Source organism: Phyllostomus hastatus, unplaced genomic scaffold (assembly GCF_019186645.2).
Source record: "Phyllostomus hastatus isolate PE091 unplaced genomic scaffold, TTU_PhHast_1.1 phas_contig_210, whole genome shotgun sequence".
Lineage (NCBI taxonomy): Eukaryota > Metazoa > Chordata > Mammalia > Chiroptera > Phyllostomidae > Phyllostomus > Phyllostomus hastatus.
Window position 1 is genome coordinate 25,624,541 of NW_025333737.1, and position 22,215 is coordinate 25,646,755.

Genomic DNA, 22,215 nt, shown 5'->3' on the forward strand with positions numbered 1-22,215 from the left:
CCTCCTGTGGACTCCCAGCTGGCCCCCTTGGCCACCCTGACGGGTGCATCAGCCCTGACAGGACTCCGGCCAGCCCCTTCCCTGCCTCTCCAGCACACAGTGATCTGCTCTCTCTGAACCTCCTCCCATCGCAACCTCTCAACTGAAGGATGCTTGAGGCCCATGAGGTCACCGGAAGCCCGAATGCAACACCAAGCCCATGGGAGACTGTGGCTGCTCCCTCAGCATTGCACTCACACCTCTGTGCCATCAGCACTGCAGGCAACGGGCCCGCCATTAGCAAAGTTGCCCTTCAAACTCTGGGAGCCTGGAACCCATTGCACACAGGAAGTCTAGCTGGAAAACAGTTATGGTGCTGAGCCTGAGCTAACAGCCCCTTTCTCTCCCAGAGCCATCGCTTACCCACTTCGCATTTCTCTGAGCAAGAGGGGGAGTGTGAAGTCCAGAGGCTGGCTTTAAGGCAGAGAAGTAGTGCAAGGAGGCCAGAGGGTCTGGCGTGAGGAGTGGGATGGCACAGCGGGACCCAGGATAGGAACCTTCGGCCGAGGACTAAGGGGTCTGGCGCCGAGGGGTTCACAGTGTGGCGAGCACGACCACCACACGCTGGGAGGGGGCCCTGGGACCCAGCTGAAGTGGGAGGATCTGAGGGAGCCAGGTCCCACGGGTTCTAGTTTTCTTGTCTCATACTTTGTCATGTTCGGTGATGACACCTGGAGAAGACCTGGCTTCAGGAAGCATGTCCCCAAAAGTGTGGGGCAAGGACGCCAGAGGCAGGAACCATGCAGGATGACGCTATCTGTCCTATCATCTGACGCATTCCTTGCCCTGCTGTCAACTTGCTCTTGGGCTCGGCACCCCACACATGGCCTCCCTGGGTGTGTTTCTCTCCCTGCCTGTCAGATGACTGCGGGAACTGGGACAGGGTGGGGTGCAGGGGACCTGGGGGCAGGCGGGGCATGGGAGGACCTGGGCCGGAAGTCAGCTGAGTTCTTCAAGAGGCAGCGTTCAAGACACAAAGGCATGATGGAAATGGTAGGAACTTAAAGGTTCTTTATTGGTTTGCTTGTTAACCAGATGCCCGCAAGGCCGCTTGGGCACACGAGTCAAGTGCAAAGACGAAAAGGCTCCTCAATGTTCTTTATGGGGCTGAGCTCGTCAGCCAGAATCATCAGGTTGGTCACCAGGGTGTCCAGCAGCCCATGGACCTGGAAGAATGGGACAGATGTCAGGCAAAGGTTTGCTCCATGGAAAAACACCTGAGCAAGAGACCACCCACTGTGCTATAGAGGTGGGCGTGTTCACTCCACACTGAGACAGCTAGAGAGGGGATAAAACCCAAGTGGTGAGAAGTTCTGTAGAACTTTCGTTTTTGCAAATAGTTTTCTTTTTCACACCAGACTGGGGAGGGAACCCTGCACCAGCCCCTCGGAGGTGTGGGGACCCTGGAGCCGAGTGGAATTAGACGGGCAACCCCAGGGAGGCCAGGGAGCGGTGCCCACGTAGCCCCCTGGGGTGGCCCAGCCCTGCCCTGGCCCCACAGATGCCAGCTTTCTGGGGACCACAGAGCTCATACTGAAATGTTTCCAAGACCATACCCTCAGTGGGGCTGGACCACACGAGTCTCGGCAAGTTCATTCTTAATTTCAGAAAACCAAGGGAGAGTCCGCCCCATGGGTCCTCAGAGACCTATGAGAACTTTCTAGACCTCATTGACCTTCAGAAATCTCAGTGACGTCACCAGTAGCAACTTGGAGCTTCCGATCAAATGAGACCCAGAGCGGGGCCACACGAGGCGACCCCAGCTCCGCAGCTGTCCGCCCCAGGGGAAGACAGAGCCCGGCCGGCCGTCAGGCAGACCTTGCCTCCAGAGCAAACAGCCACGACGACTAAGAACCCCACGCAGCACCGGGATGACTTTCTAGGGACCTACTGCTTAAAAATGCACCATTAAGAAGTCTCTCCGGTGCTTCAAACCCCTTCCACTGGCTGGAAATCCACTCCACGGGGTGCTGCCCTAAGGAGCACGCCAGCCAGGACACCCTCTAACACAAAGGAAAGGCGGGTGACGGGGAGGGAGAGGTTTCTGTTCAGTGCCCCCCATTCTACTTTCCAAATGGCAGCCAGAGCGGTGGATCTTCCAAAAGCGTACGTCAGACCATGCCACTCCTCTATTTAAAGCCCTGTCTGATTTTTCGTTGTGCTCAGAAAATCCCTGTGTCCTTCCGTGGCCTACAAAACCCCACATGATCTGCTCCCTTTCGGTGGCCTGTCTGCCCCCCCCCCCCACCCGTCCTCACGGCGACTCCCTCCCCTTACGTGAGTAGCTTCTCCGCCCTAGGGCGCTCCTCCTCACGGTCCGTATGGCTACCTTTCCCCTCCCTTCGAGTCTCTGTTCACTGTCACCTTCTCGGGGAGGCCCACCCACCTGGGCCTTCCTCACCCCGTGTCTCTGGTCTGTTTCTCTCCCTTCCTGGGTACTCATCATCTGACGTTACTTATTCTCGAAGTCCCTCGCACATGGGGATGCCCTTCACGAGGGCAGCTCTGCTTCCATCAGGGACGCAGGAAGCACTTACCATGTGCAGAACAAACAGGGTGAAGGAGGGAGCGGAGGCCAGTGCCCAGGGCAGGGGTGATGGGGCAGGGTGGGGGGGGGAGGCTGAGCGCCGGGCTCTGCTCTCACCTCAGTGCGCAGCCTCTGGGTGTACTTCTCCATGACCAGGGGATCTATGGGTTCCTGGGAAGGGGTGGTGCTGCCAGGGGCAGGGTCTTCCAAGAAAAGCTTGTCCCTGCTTGAAGGTTTCGTAGATTTCTTATCATCTTTTGCCTTCTGCTTCTTGCTGTTTAAACGGTCCTGCTTGGAGAGATGAGACATGCACGGCCCTCAGCAGCTCCTGAGGGAGGTCTAGGACTTTCTCAGGAGCAGCTCACTGGGGGAGCCGGAGAGAGCCGAATGCGACAGTGACCTTCTGCAGCCCCTGCGCCTCCTCCCCAGCCCCACGCTGCCCCAGGCCAGGCCCCGCCCTAGAGCGTGCCTCTTTCCCCGGCAGCTTAGCTCCTTTTTTATCTTCTTTGTCTCTGGTTCCCAACTGCTTCTTCTCCTGGGCCGCCCCTCTCCGGTCCTCCTTCCCGATTTTCACGGAAGACGGCTTCATGTCCATGGCAGAAGGCACTTTTCGATCTGAGGAAGGTGAGTGAGAGACAGTGTGGCCTGTGACCCAGCGGACACCACAGGTGGGAGTCTCGAAAGCAAAGTGCTCTCAGCCGCTTTGAGAGAATTCCCACAGACAGCCCCTGGTTCAGGCGTGCGACCTCGTAGAACAGGACTGGGGGCAGGTGCAAGGGCCTGGTTCGAGTCCCTGCTCTGCCGCTCCCCCACGTAGGGCACAGGCAAGCCTTCACCCCTTCTGGGACTCCACCTGTACGCTGAGGGAGCTGAACTAAGGTGATACTAGGCCACTTCTGGGCTCTGGACCTTGGCGACAGAGGAAAGGGTAGCAGGGGCCCCTTCACGGATCACACCGGGATGGGGGTGTGAAAGGCTGAGGCAGAGGGGTGGCGAAGGCCACATGCAGGCGTGGCTGCACAGTGTCTGACCTAGCTCTTCCGGCGTGTCCAAATAGGTGGTCTCCTTCTCGGGCAGGCCCAGCAGCACCCTCAGCCACAGGGAATGGCTCACCAGGCTGTCAATCACATCCCGCCACAGCTGCATACTAGAAGGCAAGACACACTGGGGAGAAGGCATCACCCTTCATCTGTCCTAAAGCCAGAGGTTTGGATGCTTCCCTTTCGAGACACTGGTGCTGGGCGCTGCCGTGGGAACGCTGCATCTCGTCCGGCCAGCACCCTCGCCAGCACCTGTGCAGGTGCTCTCAGACAGACCTGGCTTCAGCCCGGGAAACTGTGTCGCCTGGGGCCAGGGCAAGGTCGGACTTAACTCCAGCTTGAAACCGTGGCCAGACCTGGCCTCAGATTTCCAGCGTGAGGCTCAGGGGGATATGTTCTGAGGGCCTTGCAGAAACCTACCCCCCATTTCCCCGACTGGTGTGGCCCGGTGCATTGGGCATCGTCCCGCAAACCGAAGAAAGGTCACTGGTTTGATCCCCAGTCAGGACAAATACCAGGGTCGTGGGGCAGGTCCCCTATCCATGCTTCTCTAGCACATCAACATTTCTTTACCCCTCTTTTTCCTTCCTTTCCTCTCTCTCTAAAAATAAGTAAATAAAAATCTTAAAAAACAAAAACAAAAACAAAAAAACCCACCTATCCCCTCCCCAAGCCTTTCCAAGCTGGTGACAGGCAGGCTGGCGACTGAGAAGTGATGCTTCTCGTGGGATACGCCCCTCTTCTCACCACCCCCTGGTCCCCCCTCTGCTCACTCCTCTGTTTCTTGAGAAGGAGCAAGGGGAGAGAAGTAGAGGCCCAGGGGTCACTGCTCCTCGGGGGGCAGCGGGCAGCTGCAGGGGCTGCTGTGGCAGGTGCCAGGCACGGAGTGTGCGCGGCATCTTTTCACACTCTGAGCTCAAAGGGAGCTCAGCCCCCTTGCGTCTCGGGACTGCCTGCTCAGCGCCCCTGGCCTGATGCCGCAAAGCGGGGGAGCGAGGGCCGGCCCTCCCGGCGGGGCACCTACCACATCTGGTACAGGAGGTCGGACTGCAGCGGCCTCTGCTCCTGGCACAGCTCCAGGGCTTCCCTGTTGAGCCCGATGAGGGTGTCTTCTCTTTGGTTCTCCTCAGGGAGCATCATGGCTGCCTGGCGGGGTCAGAGGTGCTGTGAGCGACCCTTCTGCCCAGGACACCAGGCATCTGTGTGTCCTCTAGCGACAGGTGTGCTGCTGTGAGGACAGGTGTGCAGGGAGGATACAGCCACAGAGAACCTGCCTGGGGTGCCTTCTGTGAGAGCTGGGGGCCTCCCTCAGAAGTCTGTACCCTCGAACGCCTTTTCCAAGGTTTGCCAGGGTCAGAGAGGGCGCCCTCCCAGCACCCCAGTGGCCTGGGCAACTGAGACAAGAAGAGATGACCCAAGAGACTGTTTTCTCCAGGCCCTGAGAAGGTTTCATTTCTTTGTCCATGGGGGCGAGAGGCGCTGCTGGGCCCTCCCTTGCCTCGCTGTGTGGAAGCTGTTCTCCCGCCCTCTCCCCTCCGGGGTCAGGGAGGCACCTTTCTGAAGTCCTCCAGGCAGAGGTTCCACCCAGGCGGGGAGAGGCCCTCCGGCTCCCCGGGGCTGTCCTCCACCGGCCTCTCCTCCACGGTGCTCTTCTGCGGAACACCCCTGGCCCCCAGGCCAGCCTTCTGGGACCTGGAGGGATCCTGGGCATCCCTGAGGGCCACGTTGTCCTGCCGAGGCAGCTGGGATTCTGAGACTGGGGACCTAACGTCCACGTTCACTGGGGCCTTCTCCAAATGGGCTGCCGGGGCCACGGCCCCCCGGGCCCTGGGGCCGCGGCGCTCCTCTTCGCCCGGCCTGGCCTCCTCGGCTTTGGAGGGCAGGACCATGTACTGGTTCCACAGTCGGTGCAGGTTTTGCACCACCTGGTGCTGGTAGTGCAGCTACGGCAGGGGCAAGGGAAGACACGTGAGGGGGGAGGGCTGGGCACAGGGTTCCCCGCGCCCTCAGGAGCACTGGTGGAGGAGGCCGGGGGAGAGTCGGCAGGAGTGGTGGCGGCCAGAGGGTGTCCCCACTTCCCCCTCGACCTGAGCCTCTCCAACCTCAAGCACTTTTTTTTTGGTATGTGAACTTCCCAGGAATATGGGGTTTAAATGAAGGAGCTTGTGAAACTGTTCTCACCAAGTCCACTTAGGAGCTAAGTTATCTTGGGCAAATTACTGAACCTCCCCGGGCCACAGTTCCCTCCGCATACAGTGAGGACATAAATAGTGCCTGTCTCCCAGGGCTGCGGGGAGGAGAGAGCAGTGAGTTACTACTCGTGAAAGACGCTCAGAACAAGTCCTGGCGTACCGGGGGCTCTGCTATCCCTCCCACCCAGGGCACGCACGAGGGGCAGGAGCCAGTGCTGGGCCCGTACCCCAGGATTCCTGTGGTGGAACAAGTCCTCCTCCGTGAGGTACACCTCCTCGGGGGTCTGCGCACGCTCCTGGGTCAAGATCCCCTCCAGCAGCTCCCGAAGCACGCTCTGCACGATGGTGGCCGCCTCGTGGGACGCCAGGTCTTTCTGGGGAGGAAAAGGTGGCACAAGACTGGCTCAGGCTTGCAAAATCCACATGGCATCCTGGAGGGGAGCCGAGCCAGACCCCTGGGAACTGTGAGCCTTCCTGCATCATCTCTCTCTCTCTCTCTCTCTCTCTCTCTCTCTCTCTCTCACACACACACACACACACACACACACAACTATTCCCAGACTCAAAACCCCTTGGGATGTCTTCCCAAACATCCTTGTTCCCTTAGAAGCTGAAAGGTTCCTGTGGAGGGGCCAGTTCCAGGGAAGCTGCTGTTCCCTTGTGGGCCCAGGAGGCCGCAGTCAGCATTTCCCTTGGACTAGGAAGAAGGGCCAGGGCTGGGACCAGCACGGTTTGGGCCTTGCTGAGAATGTGACTTGGCCGTGCAGTCAGTATGGCGGAAACAGGAGCATCTATACAGAGATGCCAGGCCTATCCTAGTGCGTAAAGCAGACATTGAGTTTGTCAAAATGATCTCTGATGGCCACGGGTTGAGCCCCAGCTGAAGAAGCTGGCTCGAGAAGTGGCTGGGGACCACTGTAAACAGGAAGGCGTGCAGCCTTCCACGGAACCCCGCCAAGCACCTCGCTAGATGGCCAGGCTGTGGACCCGCAGGGGGCCCAGCAGCCTCCCAGCTCCCACCGTGCACTCACTCCTGGGTGCTGGCCCCACTGGTTTAATTGTTCCCTGTGGTTTTGTCTGGCTCTGAAGTCTTGCTGGTTAAATGCAACCTCCCTGGAGGGTACCAGAAGGCAGCGAAGACACACGGTACCCGGGCACAGGGCTGCCCCTTGTGTTTGCGCTCGAGTACTTCCCACGGTCTGCATCTTAGGGTTGAGTCTCCTCTCTCTCTGGCCGTGGGAGCCACACTCGGTGGAGCTCACAGCTGCCCCTCCTCTGGCCTCCCCACCCCTCTTTGACTTCACAAAGCCCTGAGAAGTGTTTGTTGGGCAACAGTAACTGGGAGAAGCCGGGTCCCTGCAGGCAGTGCTAAGGAGCACGCCAGAGTCACCCATCTGATGCGCAGGCGGGCCGAGACCCCGGGTCCCTTACCTCCAGTAACTCCCTCTCATCCCGATAAATGTCCTGGGCCAGGGAGACTGCGTGGAGGTTGACCTGCAGGATAGCACCCCCTAACAGGGTGGGGTGAGTGCCAAACTCCCAGCATTCCCTGAAGATCCCAGCATGCAAAGACTTGAAGAAGAAGGTAAAGGTTTTCGTTTCTCCGGGGAGCAGCACACCTGAGAGGGATGGAGACAGAGGTGTTCACCCCGGAGGAGCTCACGAAGCCCCACGCAGGCATGTCCACAGCTAACTGAGCCCTAAGCCTAACGGACACTTGTGACTGAGCTCCAGGCCGGGTGACCGACCATCCCCGGCTTCGCCCAGGGCTGAGGGGTTTCCTGAGATGTGGGACTTGCAGTGCTGAAATGGGGAGAGTCCCCAGCAAACAGGCCGACGTTGGTCGTCCTAACCTCAGGCCTGTGCATTTGGGTGGCTGCACCTCTAGAATGCTTCTGCTCCCTGGAGGCTCACCCCCCCTGCTCCCCAAACGGGAGCAGTCAGGAGATGACACGTGTCACAGAAGACATGGAAGGGAGGAGGCCGGGGAGAGGGGCTTTCACCGGAAGAGCTGGGCGCTGGCCAGGCCTTGAGATGACCAGGGCCCTCTCTCCCAGGTACCTTCCCGGTTGTTGAAGTAAAAGTGCTGCATCCTGTTCTTCTTCAGGTCCTGGAAACAGTCCGGCTGGGACTGCCGCCGCCAGTCGTACCAAAGGGCCACCGTGCCATTGTTGACCACCGTCAGTTCTGAGGATGTTTTCTGCCCCTCCAGAGTTTCGAAGGTCAGGCTGACAGCGATTCCAACCTGCCTCTGGGGAAGGAGGAGGCATGAGGAGCGTCTCTGAGGGAGGGCCCAGCCTGGGGTGACGGGCTCACCCCAGCCGGCGTTTGTTCCAGGGACTTTCCTGGGTTCCGCGGGGAAGTCCCTCCAGGGCCTGGCCGCTCTCGGGGTGGCGTCATACCCTAGCAGTGGCGGTCCCTGAGGTGCCAGCAACAGTAAGAAGAGAAGACAATACGGATTTTATATCTGATAAGCCTTAGCATCAGAATAGTTTAGAGCATTCTTAAGGCCACAGCAGTCAGAGCAGTTTTGCCTGTTTACGTGCTTGGGGGCGAGGTACGAGCTGGGTGGCTTGTGGCACTCTTTTCAGCCTTGTGATTTTACTCTGGCTCAAGGTAGCTGGTGCTGTTACCATTTTCAGACATGCTGCATGCATGATCCAGATAAAAATGCAAGCAGGAGCCTGAAGGCTCTCTGTGACTGCCAGTCACCTTGAGACTGCACCCAGGGGAGGCCCACCCAGCGGGCGGGTGAGGGTGCGGGCAGGCTCACCTTGTCCTGTGTGTTACTGCCTCTGATCCAGCAGGCTGGCTTCCCACAGAACAGCAGAGACGGGCCCAGGACAGGCATAGGGACCACATCAGGGTAATGGGTCAAAAGATCTCTGCAAGAAAAACCAATGACGCATCTTCCCTGAAGCTGCCATGGTTTTGCCACACGGGGCCCACGGAAAGGGCTGCCAGCAGGTCGGGAGAGGTGCCCTGCCCTGGCCTCCAGTGGAGTGTCATCGGCTCCACTGGACCTCAGCCTGGTCCTGCCCCGTCCCCAGAGGTGGGACGTTCTTGGACACACAGAGACCCAGCTTCTCACTGAGGCACTCAGTGTGCGCAGCCCGGGGAGTGTCTGGAGCAGACCCACCTACCAGCCAAGGAATGTCTGGGAAATCCCCATGAGGAGCTGGTGGCTGGGAGGGAACAGATGGTGACAGGAGGGGGCGGCAGTCACTTGGAGAGGCTGGGATGGAGGCACCCTCATTTCCGGGAGGGAAGCCCATCCTGTAACGCGGTCGGCGCCAGGGCCCTGGCCGACTCACAAGGTCACTGTGTCTTCAGAGGAACTTCTCTGGCTCCTTTCAAACACTGTGAAGTCTTTTGCTGTAACTGCTGAGAAAGGCTGCCCTCTGCCCACCACCTCCAGGCCATCAATATCCTTGGAGAGACCAGAAAAGGAAAGATTAGCTGACCAAAGACAGGTGCCACCCTGGGGGGCTTCAGACGGGGCGCGGGGGCATTGCCAACCTGCTGGTTGAAGTCCAGCTCTGCCATGATGCTCTGCAGCTCCTGGCGCCGGTGGGTCAGAAACAGGCTCCGATCCCAGGTGTGGCGGTACGGAGCGTCCTTCCGGGCCAGCAGTCCTGCCGCAGGGCCCAAGGACCCTCAGTGCAGGCTGCCGCCACGCCCCTCTCCCCTCACTCTCGAGGGGCTCTGAACGCCCCCATCCCTGCACCATTTCTGGAGAACGGGGAGAGGCGGCTTCCCTGTGCCGCTGGGCTCCAGCCCTCCTGCCCCATACCTTCTGCTTCAGCAGTCCTACTCAGGACGGCTGGGAAATTAGCTCTCAAACCTCCAAGTCTTTGGATGATAATAAAACAGTAGCAGCTACCTTTTTATTGCGGGTTCAACAATGGGCCAGAACCTCTTAAATGAAGCATATCATGCTTCATTTAACTTTTTCACAGCCCCTTCAGTATTTTACAGATGTCGACACTGAGGACCAGAGAGGTCAATAACTTGCTCTGAACCCAGGCGGTCTGGCAGCCTTTAAAGCAGTGCTATCCAACAGAAATAGCATGCATCCTACAAATGTGAGGCAAACAACGTAAAATTGTCTAGGTGGTTTAAAAGGGTAAAAAGAAATGGTGGAGCCCTGGCTTGTATAGCTCAGTGGATTGAGCACGGGCTTGTAAAACCAAGGGGTTGCTGGTTCGATTCCCAGTCAGGGCACATGCCTGGGTTGCAGGCCAGGTCCCCAGTTGGGGGAACGTATGGGGCAACCACACACTGATGTTTCTCTCCCTCTCTTTCTCCTTCCCTTCCCCTCTCTCTAAAGAATTAAAAAAAAGAAAGAAAGAAAAGAAATGGCGGAGTCCTGGCTTGTGTGGCTTAGTGAATTGAGTGCCAGTCTGCAAACCGAAAGGTCGCTGGTTCAGTTCCTAGTCAAAGCACATGCCTGGGTTGTGGGCTAAGTCCCCAGCTGGGGGTGTGCAAGATCCATGTATCTCTTGCACACTGATGTTTTTCTCCCTCTTTTTTTCCCTCCCTCCCTCTCTCTCTAAAAGTAGATAAATAAAATCTTAAAGAAAAAAAGAAATGGAATTAATTTTTAGTAATAGTTTAACCCAATGTATCAAAAATATTATCATTTCAACAGGTAAACAATATAAAAAATATCGATAAGATACATTTTGCATACGAACCAGCGTATAGCTTACACGTACAGCACATCTCCATTCAGACGCATTCCTGGTGCTCACCCGCCACGGCGGCCACAGCTGCCGCACTGGATGGCGCAGCCTGGGAGCCTCCGCTCCCACTTGCTCCGGCCACCTGTTCTACCTGTCACTGTCTTCCTGGAGGGAACTGGATCTCCATAGGGTGATGGGACTTGACTCCTGCTTGGTCTCACACCGGGGCCGCACTGTCCCCCCCTCCTAGGCGGGTCACCCGCCGCCCTGCTCCTCACCCATCTCCTTCTGGATGGAGTGCGGCTTCCTGATGTGAGCGACTGGCTCCAGGAGACCACGCTGGGATTTCGTCTTTGTCATCAGCAGACCCGTGACTTCGTCTCCCAAGTATTCCAGGCGACTCCAGAACCCACTGGTCTCCTCAGTGCACTGGCAAGGCAGGGCAGACAGGTCAGACCGCTGGGGGCCCCTTGGAGGGAGAGAGGCTGGTGTGGGGCCTGGGAGACAGGAGCGCAGCGGACCACAGATGCTCACCGGGCGATTCGCTGCAGCAGGGAGGGCGGGGGAGGAGCGTGCACCGCCTTGCGCTCAGGGTGCCCTCCCGTAGCCTTTACCTGGCCCCAGACAGTGGGGGTGATGCTGACATACCAGACACAACAGGCCCTGGTTGCCCAAAAGCTGGAGCTTCAGCTCTTAAGAGAGAACACTAAGACTATTCTAAGAACTCAGTACCTAGGCTACCCTTCCCCTCAATTCACCACCAGTGACCGCCAAAGGATGAATTACTTAACTGGCCAGTCCCCGAACACCCCCAGTAACAGGACCGACAATATAACTTAGTGAAGGCCTTTGAAGTGGCAACGGAGAGATGTGTTTTGCCCCCCAGCTGTGCAAACTGAGGCAGCCATGCCTGTGTCCAGACCTCCTCCTCATGGCGCCCCTGGGGATGCTGTCCTCACCTTCCCGTCGTGCTGCGTGGGAAGGACGCGGTCAATGAGCTCCCGCTCCTCCTGGATCTGCCTGTAGGTCTCCCCCGCATGCATCAGCAGCTCGCCGACGGGCTTCTTCAGGCGTTCTAGAGCGCGAGCCAAGAATGTGGCCCCTCCACCAAATCAGAACCCCCAGGCCCGGCGCTCAGCCCCGGTCAGCCCCATCACTGGGCCGATTCCAGGACCCGCTGGGTGAGGAACACTGGGGAGTGAGCGAATGGCCTTCTCTGGACAGGTGGAGGGAGAGGACGCAGCAGCGGGGCCTGGGCGCCGGGCAAGGCCGGGTGGGAGCCCGTCATCTGTGCCGCTCACCGCTGAGGGCCTCCTGCTGCCTCTTCCACAGGGCCAGGTTGCGCTGCCAGTTCCTCATGAAGTTGTGCTGAGGAGCTGGGGCCCAGAGGGGTGCCTTCTCTTCTTTGGGGGCTTTCTGCTTCGGCTCTTCGGTAGCTGGGATGAGGGTCATCGGGGAGGGCGGGGTGTGTATCAGCTCAGCCAGCTGAAAGTGCAACGCAGGCGGGTGGGGGGTGGTGAGGGTTAGAGAGGCGCTAAATCGGGGCTGGGATTCTCTAGGCCACAACCCCTACCATTCTCCCACGCTGCCTGCCGAGGGTCTCTCCTCTTCGAGACCCTACGGTTGTGAGTGACAGACAACAAATCACAGAACCACCGAGGGGCTTGGAAACTGCTGCCAGTCCCCTCTCCCCCAGAATGGGGACCTTGGTTCTAAGATGGTGCTCAAAATCTTTTCCCGTGTCTGTTTTACAACTGATGTTAATTGACGCCTTCACCTGCAGGGCGACGGAGCTGTTTTTATACGACCCCGGGCCTCTTAGCTCCTGAGCAATGAGATTTTTGGCTTGGAAACAGGGAAGCGAAGGAACTGAGACAAAGAGCGGCAATGCATGCTGGGAAAGTCAGGGAGACAGGCTGACTTTTGGGGGGGGGGGGGGAGCCGGGAGCTCCGGCTTCCTCCAGCATGGGGACTGAGGAGGGAGCAGCCAGGCTTTGCGGGAGGGGGAAGAAGGCCAACAGGGAGCGCGGGCCTGGAGCCCTGGTGCCTTTCTGGGTTCAGTCTAACTGAGCCAGACCTTTGAGTTCCTCGAGGCACCTCTGCATCCCTGAAGCTGCTTCTTGACTTCAGCTGAAACTGGCTCAAGCTGGCTTCACTATTTCAGGGGGACGGTCACTGATCGCTTCAGACTCCGGGGCCCAGAGACTGGACTGTGTTTCTAACCCCAGGCCTGCTCGACTCCACCAGGCGTGAGACAGAAACGACTTCAGTAACGTCTCTGGTCCAGGCAGCTCTGCACACACGCACCTGGGTGTTCCCCTGGGCGACGGCAATCCTCCGAAAGTCCTGGAGACTCCCCAAGATGTGGTGGGGCAGGATCTGGTCGTGGCTATAGAAACTGTCCCCCGGGCCTGGAGGGCGGGGAATGGGAGGGGAAAGACAATGCTAGCTCGCCGAGGTCAACGACTCAAGGCGGCTACTCTCTGAAGGAGAGAGAACCCTGCTTTCCGTCCAGGCTGACCCGTGGACTCAGACACCAGCGGGGCCGGGGCCGAGGCCGAGGCTGGGCATACCGGAGTAGTCCAGGGGCTTGGTGGCCGCATCTGTGGTGGCAGGATGTGCTACTAAGTGGCAGACCTTCCTCGTAGGATCCTTGGGTTTGAGTTTACGGATGATGAATTTCTGAGGAATGACAGGTTTATCTCTTGTTTCGATAAATCGAGGAATGTGTTGCTAAAAGGAAACAAAACAGAGGAGAATTCCACTTGAGATCTGCAGGAGGGAAAACACCACCCGTCTACTCTGTCCTAGTTCTTTGTGGGATTCCTGAAGGCTGACAGACCCGAGTCTCCAGCTCTGTCCATATGTTCTGTTGAGGAAATGCCTTTGCAACAGACATGGGACTTAATACTGTCCTGGAGTGGGGAACAGGAATTACGTTTCATGCCTCCAGACCAGTCAGGTGAGAAGTGGCTGACTCCTCCAGGTCAAGCTTGGGGTTAGGGATTAGTAGCTTTACCCACACCTGTCCCTTTGCTTCTTAAACTCATTTTCCCTTCTGTGAAAGGGGACCGATGGCTCCTGCCTCCGTGGGGAGCAAGATGCCTGATCACGTCCGTCCCCCGTAGGGAAGCGGCAGTGCTGGTGGGCGTGGTCGACGTTCTAGGCCCACACACGCTGCCTGGAAAAGGTTCCCGCGGGAAGGGATCCCTGGGCTCTGTCCTTACCTTCTTCAAGTCATCCTCCTTGATGGCTAAGGCCAGAATGTCATCTCCTTGCAGGATATTGCTGACAGGCTCAGGTTCCTCCTGAATGGGGGGTGTGAGCTGTTCAGGCACCTTTGCCCGCTTCTTTTCTGAAGAGAAGCAGAAAGTTGCAAATGTTGAGAAACAGACATAGATTCAACTCCACGGTCGGGGGGGATGGACAGCTGGATGGACAGCAGAGGCTGCCTGGGTGACCTGGGCAGCACTTCACTGGGGCAGTGGGAGTTCTTTCTTGAAGGTCCCCCTACCTATTGCCCTTGGCCTGCCACGGAGACTGAGGCTTCCGTAGCCAAAATTGAGATTGAACGACGTTCCATTCCGGGCTGTGCTGCTTATAAGCTGGACAACCCTGGATACCCCACTTACCCTCTCGTGGCCCCAGTCTTCCCTTTTGTAAAAAGAGGGAGCTGGACTAAATCCGTGGTTCCCAAATATTAGTCAGCTGTTTGCCTTGGAACCTTCCGAGGAGTTTCACAAATACAGCCTCCTAGCTCCTGCCTGGAGCCAGGGCTGGGAAGCTGCATTTTTAAAAAAAAACTCCCTAGGTGGTTCTGATGCACAGGGGTTTGGGACAACTGGGGAAGATGCTTTCTCAGCCTCCTCCACTGCTGGTACTGATCCCTTCTCCTGGGTGGAGGCATCAGGTTTCTTAAGACACTGGCTAAAATATCAGTGCACCGGGGGGGCAAACAGAACATGCACGGCTGACCATTGATTTCATGCTCTTTCGTTTAATAAATACTGTTTAAGTATTTTCTATGTGCCAGGCACCACGCTAGGGTCTGGGGATTATAAGGCAGAGATTCGGGCTTCAAAGAGCACATACCCACGGGAGACAAGGATGTGAGGCTGAACTAGGGGAGCAGCCAGGGGTCCCAGCCCAATTTTGGGGGGTAGTCAGGGAGGGCTTCCTAAGGAGGTGCTGTTTAAACTGAGAGCTGAAAATGAAGAGAACACAGACAAGGGAAAGGATCTGGGGGACAGGCCTTCTAAGGGGACTAGCATCAAGAGACCTAAAAAAAAAAAAGAGGCCTAGAGGCTGGAGAGAATAGAGCGCACCCCTGGAACTCAAAGCATGCGTTTCTAAAATAGCTGGAGTGTAGCGAGGCGGGGGGTAGGAGGTCGTGCCTGGAGAGAGAAGTGGGAGCCATATCACCGAGAGTTTAGTGAGCCATGGAGAGGACTTCGGTCTTCGGGAAGGGACTCATGGGTACAAGACTGAGGACGAGAATATCGAGGCGTCTACCACAGTGATGCTGAGAGTGATGACAAGTGGCTCATGGGACAGGAGACATTTGGAGAGATCTGAGCCCGTCGTCTCTCTCTCGCACGGGCGCCATGCCGCCTTGCTGGGGCACGGAGATGAGAACTGAGCGGCAGAAGCGAGTCCTTCTCCAATGAGGACACACTCCCTGCCTTCCTTCCACAGAGCTGGGTTAGCAGTTTCAAATGCATATCGTTTCTTTGGCTGGTACCCTCCTGTCTGCCGCCCTCTGGCTCAGAACGGTTTGATGTGAGGTGCTACAGAAAATAATCAAAAGAAAACCCGAGTCCTGACTTCTGGGACTTTGAAGCAGAGCTCGGTTTTGTCCCCTGCTTCCGACACGACTCCACGTTTTCAGAAGCAATACGACTTACAACATCAAAGCCAGCGTTTGGGTTATGAAAGTCAAACTCTTTTTTAGGACATGCCCACATAATTGGTGGCAAAACAACAACAACAAAAAAAAACCCAAAACAAAACAAACCCCAAACCAGAATCACTCCAAACATAACTCTGAATTCTGCCTGTGGGGCAGCGTTCAGGCCTCAGGAACCGGGTCAGCGGGAGCTCGGGAGCCTCGTCAGCTAAACCGCGTGGCTCTGGTCCCATCCGCCACCACGTGTGGGCACGCAGCCTGAGGGCTTTTTTGCTATTTCTGCTTCCCCTCTCCTTTCTACAGAGTCACCAAAGCTGGTAGCAGCCCAAGGGAGAATGGGTACCAATTGAAGGTCTACTTTTATACATATTTTTTGTATTATTTCTATTTTCCAGGATGTCTGCTTCCTCTGTCCATCCCTTTGGTTGGTTCTGCATCTTCCCAAGGGATTGGACGTCTCCAGCTGTGTGCTTTGGACTGCTGGGTGTATCATTATCATGGTTGGATGGATAAAACTTCACCCTTGCTAGAGACTTCTGAAATAGCCAGTGAAACTCTCTGGTCTGGGGTTTTTCTGAGCAGGTTATTCTAATATGCAGTTAGGGAATGGTGTGTTTTAGTTAATAAAATATTCAACATCATACATACATTTTAAACTCCAGTACACCCTGGAGAATATTTACCAAGCCTTTTAGATGCTATATGCTCTAGAGAAGATGGTGTAAGAGATTAACATGTGGCTCCTTCTGCTGAGGAGCCAAAAATGCACCGGGCACCAACACACACCACTCATAACACAAGGGCCTAAAATTAGCGGCACAGATAATAGGCTTGGTGATGTATCAAAGCAAGAACAGATGGATGTGGACCACACAGCTCAGGGCTCTAACCAGAGGTTCAGAGGACCAGCCGCAGGACTGGGGGGTGGGGGGTTGGGGGTGGCTAAGGCAGGTCCTGAAGGGCAGGCAGGCTTTGCCCAGGGGGAGGAGCAGACAGAGGCGTTTCAGGTGGGGTCCCAGTTGGAGCAAAGGTGGAGGTGGGGCTGAGCATGGCGTTCGTGAGACACAGGAGGCTAGCTGGGGCCGTGGGGGAGATACTGGGGATGAGAGGAACACAGGGCACGACGGCTTTGTAAAGCACAGCTGAGGCCTCTGCCCCTCCTCTGTCGGCAGGAGGGAGCTCTGATCTGGGAGCATGAAATGAAAGCAGCAGCTCAGAGTGATTCATCCGGGGAGGGTAAGCAAGTGGACTAGATGGGCAGAGGCAAGTGGAGGAGACCAGAGAGGAAGGGCAGGCCCACGGGGGTCACTTTAGGACCTGGGGCAAGACTCTGAAGGGCCCAAGTGTGTCTCACCACTGAAAGTGCAAGAGGCCCAGCTACTTCCTTCTCTTGGGTCTGGAAACCCAAGCTGAGCGGGGCTCCCGGTGAGTCACCCACCTGGCATTTCTCCCTTGATCCTGACACCAGCCCCCCTGAGTGGGGCAGTCAGGCGGCACTTCTGCCGGAGTTAGTAGATCAGGCAGCTGCAAGCAAGGTGTTCAGCTTGGGGTAGGGAGGGAGCAAGAGACTCAGAGAGTCTCTGTGGACTCTCTTTTTCCACTTCTTGTTTTATCGAAATGTTACTCTTTTTGTGTTGATTAAAGTCTTCAGGAAACTCTGACCTCAGGGGGAACCCAGGGAGGGACTGTCCCTACCAGGGCTGAGCTTTACTTGATGAGGGCGGGGGATCCGGGACTGCTGGGAGACGGCCCTGTTTCTTAGCAACAAGACCTGAGATTCAAAAGGGCTGGAACCTCTAAACAGGTTTACAGTCATAACATTTGCTTGCCTTTTTGCTTATAACTCAGAGACCTTGGAGAAACATTGCTCAAAATTGTAAGATTACATTCGTTGATTAGCTGTGTTATGGGGGGTGGGGTGGGGAGAGGGGAGTGTTAGAGGCTTCCCCTGAGATATTTGGGGGAACTAAACACTTGGGTTTGTTCCCTCCTCACCATGGTGCATGTTATTTACTCCAGGGCTGTTTAATAAACTCAATTTCTCCTTATTAAAAATAAATATGCAGCCCTGGCTGGGTAGCTCAGTTGGTTAGAGCTTCCCCTCGACACGCATATACAAAAAGCAACCAAGGAATGCATAAATAAGTGGAAAAACAAATTGATGTTCCTTTCTCTCTCTTGTTCAAATGCATAAATTTAAAAAATTAAAAGCAAATAAAGATTCAGCAGCAAATCTTTCCTTGATTTGTTCGAAGCTGATCAGACCTCCAGAAACGAGGTCAGCAGTGGCCAGGAAAGCCCTTGACTGCCCTTGCGGAAGGAGACCGGCTACTCTTCCTTCTTTCCCTCCTAACTGTCGCAGACTGTATCCTGCAGCCGCAGCCGGACTTCCCCACTAGGACGGAGCACTAAAGAAAGCCACACTGAACAGCGGCTGAGCTCGTGTTAGTCGGACTCCAGGCCACTTCTCTCTTCACGCTGGGCTTTCACAGACACTCTGTGGCCGGATCTCCCTGGGGCCTGCCAGGGCACAGGCAGCCCTTTCACGGGCTGACCCCTGACCACTGCGCAGGCCCCTGTGGCTCCCTTCCCTCTCCTCCGCACTCACGACCTCTGCCCTGGCCACCAAGGTCACATGTGTTCACAGTGCCACGCCTCAGCTCATGCTGCTCCCTAGACCTGGAAAAGTAAACTGCTCCTTTTTGTTATTGCTGTTGACCACATGTGCAGAAAACCGTCCCTCCTAAAGCTACCATCCAAGGCCTAGGTCAGGTGCCCCGAGCCCCCTTAATGCCACCAGGTGCCTATATCATAACATTTATACTGTCTGGTCACTCCTCCGAGAGTGTGCTAGACTGAATTTCTTGAGAGCTCTGGGGTTAATACCAATGCGTTTGTTGCCCAGCAGAGCACCCCCACACATCAGGCCCTCAATAAACGGAAACAGCAAAAAACGACGGGAGGGAGGGTGAGCTGCAAATGGGAAGGTGTCCACGGGGTCAGTCTGCTGTCAGGCACCCTGGGGCTCTCCCACCTGCAGCCACAGGGTAGCTGCAGAGGCCAGGAAGCTGTCGTGTCTAGCGACTGCCACCAGATTAAACAAGCAGGACAGGTGTCACCCAGCTGGAAAGGGCATGGAGTGGGAAAAGGCAGTCAGAATCAGAGCTAGCGAAGTTAGCATTTCTTGGGGTTTTCCCAGCAGGAGTCTTAGGTGACACCCCCAAAGAGTCCCACCAAGGTTGTTGGTTTCACCGCCCGAGCATGTTTCTTGTATTATTTCCTGAACTTCCTTCTCCCAAGGACCCCACGTCCTGGCCCTTCTCTTCTTAAACTCTTTCCTGGCTCTTCTCCCCACCCCCCACCCCCCACCCCCAACGGGGATCCTCCCTTTTGCGTTCTACCCTAAGATGTGGCTCCAGGTAGGGGTCTCCTGTGCCTTCCTGCCCAAGGCCGGAAGTTAGCCCAACAATTGATCCCTGAGGCCTCAGTCCGTTCCTCACTTCCTGTGTCCCCATCCTCAAGGCCCCAGTGCCCTGTGCCCCTCCCTTATCGGATTCTCCTCCTCATTCATCACCTCTTAGGGTACGGAGTACCCCTCGCCCCCTACCTCAGTCCCCGGTGACATTTACCTCCCTCCTGGTGTCACCCCCATCTTTCAGGCCTCCTGTCGTGAATCCCATCCAAGACCCCCTGCCCCTGCGGGCTTCTCCTGCGGCTCCCAAGGCAGCCTGAGCCAACCTTTGATGGTTTCTGCGGCCTCCAAGAATCTGCTTGTAAGTATTCTGAGGCGGGATTCCCTCTTTAGAGGCTTCATAGTGTTGCCGGGTCTTAAGCGTGGCCACACTCCGCGGGAATCCGAGAAAACGTGGCCTTGCGGCACCCCACCCCACGACCCCGCGACCCCGCGTGCGCCTAGCAGCGGCAGCCGCTGCGTCCATAGCAACCAGCCTCCCGCGCGGGGGCGCGCACCCACCGAACAACCTGGGCGGAGACTGCTTGGAAGTAACCTTTTTCATCGGGTCGCCCTCTGGCGCCCGCCAAGGGCGAGCGGCTCCTTCCTAGCGCGGACCCTGAGAACACCTCGGGGCCCAATCGTGACGTCACAGGCAGCGGAGGCCAGCGCCGTGACATCATCGGCCAGGTGGGGCCGAGTGACCCTCAGGAGCGGGGAGAGATGGGGGTAGGGGCGGTGTGACCCGCCTCGCCCCTCTAGGCTCTAAGCGAGGGGGTGTGGTGGCTGCCTGCAGCTTCTCAGACTGCCCCCACTCCCGCCTTCCCTCAGCCCTTCCGCGCAACCGCCGTGGGATCTTTACCCCGTGCTGGAAACCCATGGAGGGCTCCCCTTGGATTTTGTTTTTTGCGGCCCCTGCCTGTAGCCTAGTTGCGCCTGGTGACCTCCCCTGCCCACTCTCGCTGCAGCCCTTTGGCCGTTGATCACTTCCCAAAGCAGCTCAATTCCCCTCGCCCCACCCCAGCTGTGGGGCCTTCCTTCTCACACTGCTGGTTTCAGCCCTTGCCCCCTAGTGTAGAGCAGCCCCTCTGTTATCTCAACTTTATAATTGCACCCAGTTCATTTTTTTCCCCAGAGCCTTAAAGCACTCTGGAATTATTGTGTCTTTGTGGTTGCCTGTCGTCAAGCTTGCTGTGAGAACCTAAACTCTGTAGGAGCAGGGAAGCCTGTCCCATGTCCCCACCCCAAACCAAAGTCTAACCCATGGTAGTCACCCTGGCTGTAGAGCCAGATGGAGCTGGGTTCCAGTCCCAGCTCTGCCTGCTTGCCAGCTGTGTGTTCTTGGGCCAGTCCCTTAACTGCTCTGAGCCACAGTTTTCTTACATAAAATGGAGGTCATGGTGGCCTCCTGCTCAGGGCCACGTAAGGATTAACAGAGTTTGTGTTTAAACCCCACAAATACTCATGGAACACTGACCTGTTTGCTCAGCTTTGGGAGGGACTTTTACCTTTGGGAAGTTACACAGCTCCTGGGGAGCCTGGCTGGGGCAGCACGAGACCTGGGGGCAGTTTGGGAGGATTCAGTACTCCAGTGCTTTTCATGGCTGAATAATATTTCATTGCATATCACATTTTGTTTATCCATTCATCTGCGCATTTGATTTTGCACATGATTTTGCATTCAATTCCAGGAATGCTCTGAAGTTCATTCGTGTGTTCCTGGGGTGGGGTGGGTTGAGGTCAGCATGCCTAACTAAGACACAGAGCTGGGTTGTCTGGGTTTTCAACTCTGATGTATGTGCTCAGAGGCTAGTGATTAATCACATCTTGGAAAAGGCAGAATGGGTATTAGGGGAGCCTTCTCAGAGAAGGAGCATTTGAGGCAGACCACTAAAGACAAGAGTTCAACAGGCAGGTCAGGCAGCAGGCACTCCACGTGCACACACAGCAGGAGCCAAGGCTGGAGGGGAGGGGAATAAGACACAAGTTCAAGTTTGGGGAACAGCCTTCTTTAGCCACCATAGCTTTAGTTGTCTCCTCGCAGCTCAGCAGCAATGAGCAACCTCCTCCTCAAGCCCGGGGAGGAGGAGGTGGCAGGGTAGGCAGAGGACACGGCATCCGTATTGCTTCGTGTCTCTGTTTATTTCCGCCCCGCCAGGTGCCGAACATGTCCTGGGCTCCTCTTTGCAGGGGCTGATACGGCCTCCTTAAACAGGAAGGGCGTTGCCTGCATCATCCCTTTCCAGGGACAGACACCCTCCGGAGCCTGAGGCTGGGCTTGTTCTCAAGCCCCTCACGGCGAGCTCACCCCTTCACAGGTGGCTCCCTCCCCAGTTCGTCCTGTCACTTCTATCTCACCTCCACTGGCACACCTGGCCCTCTGCCCTAGCGTGTGCATTCCACCCCCTACGTATGACCCCCCCCCCCACACACACACCTGGCTCACTCTTCACAGCTGCTTCATTCCCCTCAATCTAGCCACTGCGTCTCTTAAACAACCCATCACACCACTACCCTCCTTACTAGACCCTTGCTCAGCTAACACGGGACGGGAATCTTCCATTCTTCTTGGCCTTGGAGTCAGGCTGCTGCTGGACACCACTCCCAGATGGCCTGCCTTCAGCCTCGGGGATGGTGCGCGGACTCTGAGCACCGCCCCCAGGCTTGGGCTGCTCTCATTCCCTTCTGGAGGCCGCACAGAGCAGGGGTTAGGGGCAAGGGGGACTTTGGTGCAAAATGTGGGTTTGCATCTCAGTACTGCCTCTCCCTAGGGCATCAGCCTCCTCTTCGAGTGCGGACAGCGCACCAAAGTCCCCACTCACAGAGTTGCCATCACCCTCTGTCTGGCTCATCCTGTTTTGCTATGCCCAGAACCCTTACCCCATATCTCTGTATGATTCATCTGTCTCCCGCCACTAAAGCACAAGGTCCAGGAGAGCAGGGGCCTGGCCTGTCAGACTCACCACTACGTCCCAGTTCCTGGAATAGTGCCAGGCACACGCAGGCCATGGATAATGGATGGGATGGAGGGAAGCCTGGGAGAGTGTCAGTGCACTCAAGCAGCTGCCTCCCCACACCTGGGGTGCAGCGGGAGAGCCCAACTCCTTTTGTGCTGCACCCAAGGGCCAAACTGTGAACTACTTGGGAGGTTTGCTGCAAGACTTTTCCAAGAATCAGAGTACCCTTCTCTTATAGGAGTTCTAGCACAGGCCTCAGGACCATCTGCCTGGGCTGCTGTTGAGATCACGCCGAGATGGATGGACACCAAGTTCAGGGGCACTGTGCTGAGGCTCTCCACTAAAAGGAAGGCTCTCTGTCCCTCCCTCCTTGCCTTGGTTGGGAGAAGGCTGCTTGCTGAGGGCAGAGTCAGGGCTG

General features: G+C 56.7%; 1 protein-coding gene across 1 annotated transcript; it reads right to left on the bottom strand.

The window, feature by feature from the left end:
* Positions 1-1,041: 1,041 nt before the first annotated feature.
* LOC123817446 (MYCBP associated protein) lies at positions 1,042-19,233 on the bottom strand. Its single transcript, XM_045837140.1, has 19 exons — positions 19,128-19,233; positions 13,711-13,838; positions 13,057-13,216; positions 12,791-12,894; positions 11,785-11,968; positions 11,443-11,558; positions 10,762-10,912; positions 9,318-9,433; positions 9,113-9,228; positions 8,572-8,683; positions 7,860-8,049; positions 7,230-7,417; positions 6,026-6,172; positions 5,160-5,549; positions 4,631-4,752; positions 3,598-3,713; positions 3,036-3,181; positions 2,684-2,854; positions 1,042-1,205 (listed from the first exon to the last, which is right to left on the bottom strand). Exons 1-19 carry the CDS (start codon positions 19,201-19,203, stop codon positions 1,104-1,106), a joined length of 2,835 nt encoding a protein of 944 aa, XP_045693096.1. The 5' UTR covers positions 19,204-19,233; the 3' UTR covers positions 1,042-1,103.
* Between the last annotated feature and the right edge of the window lie 2,982 nt (positions 19,234-22,215).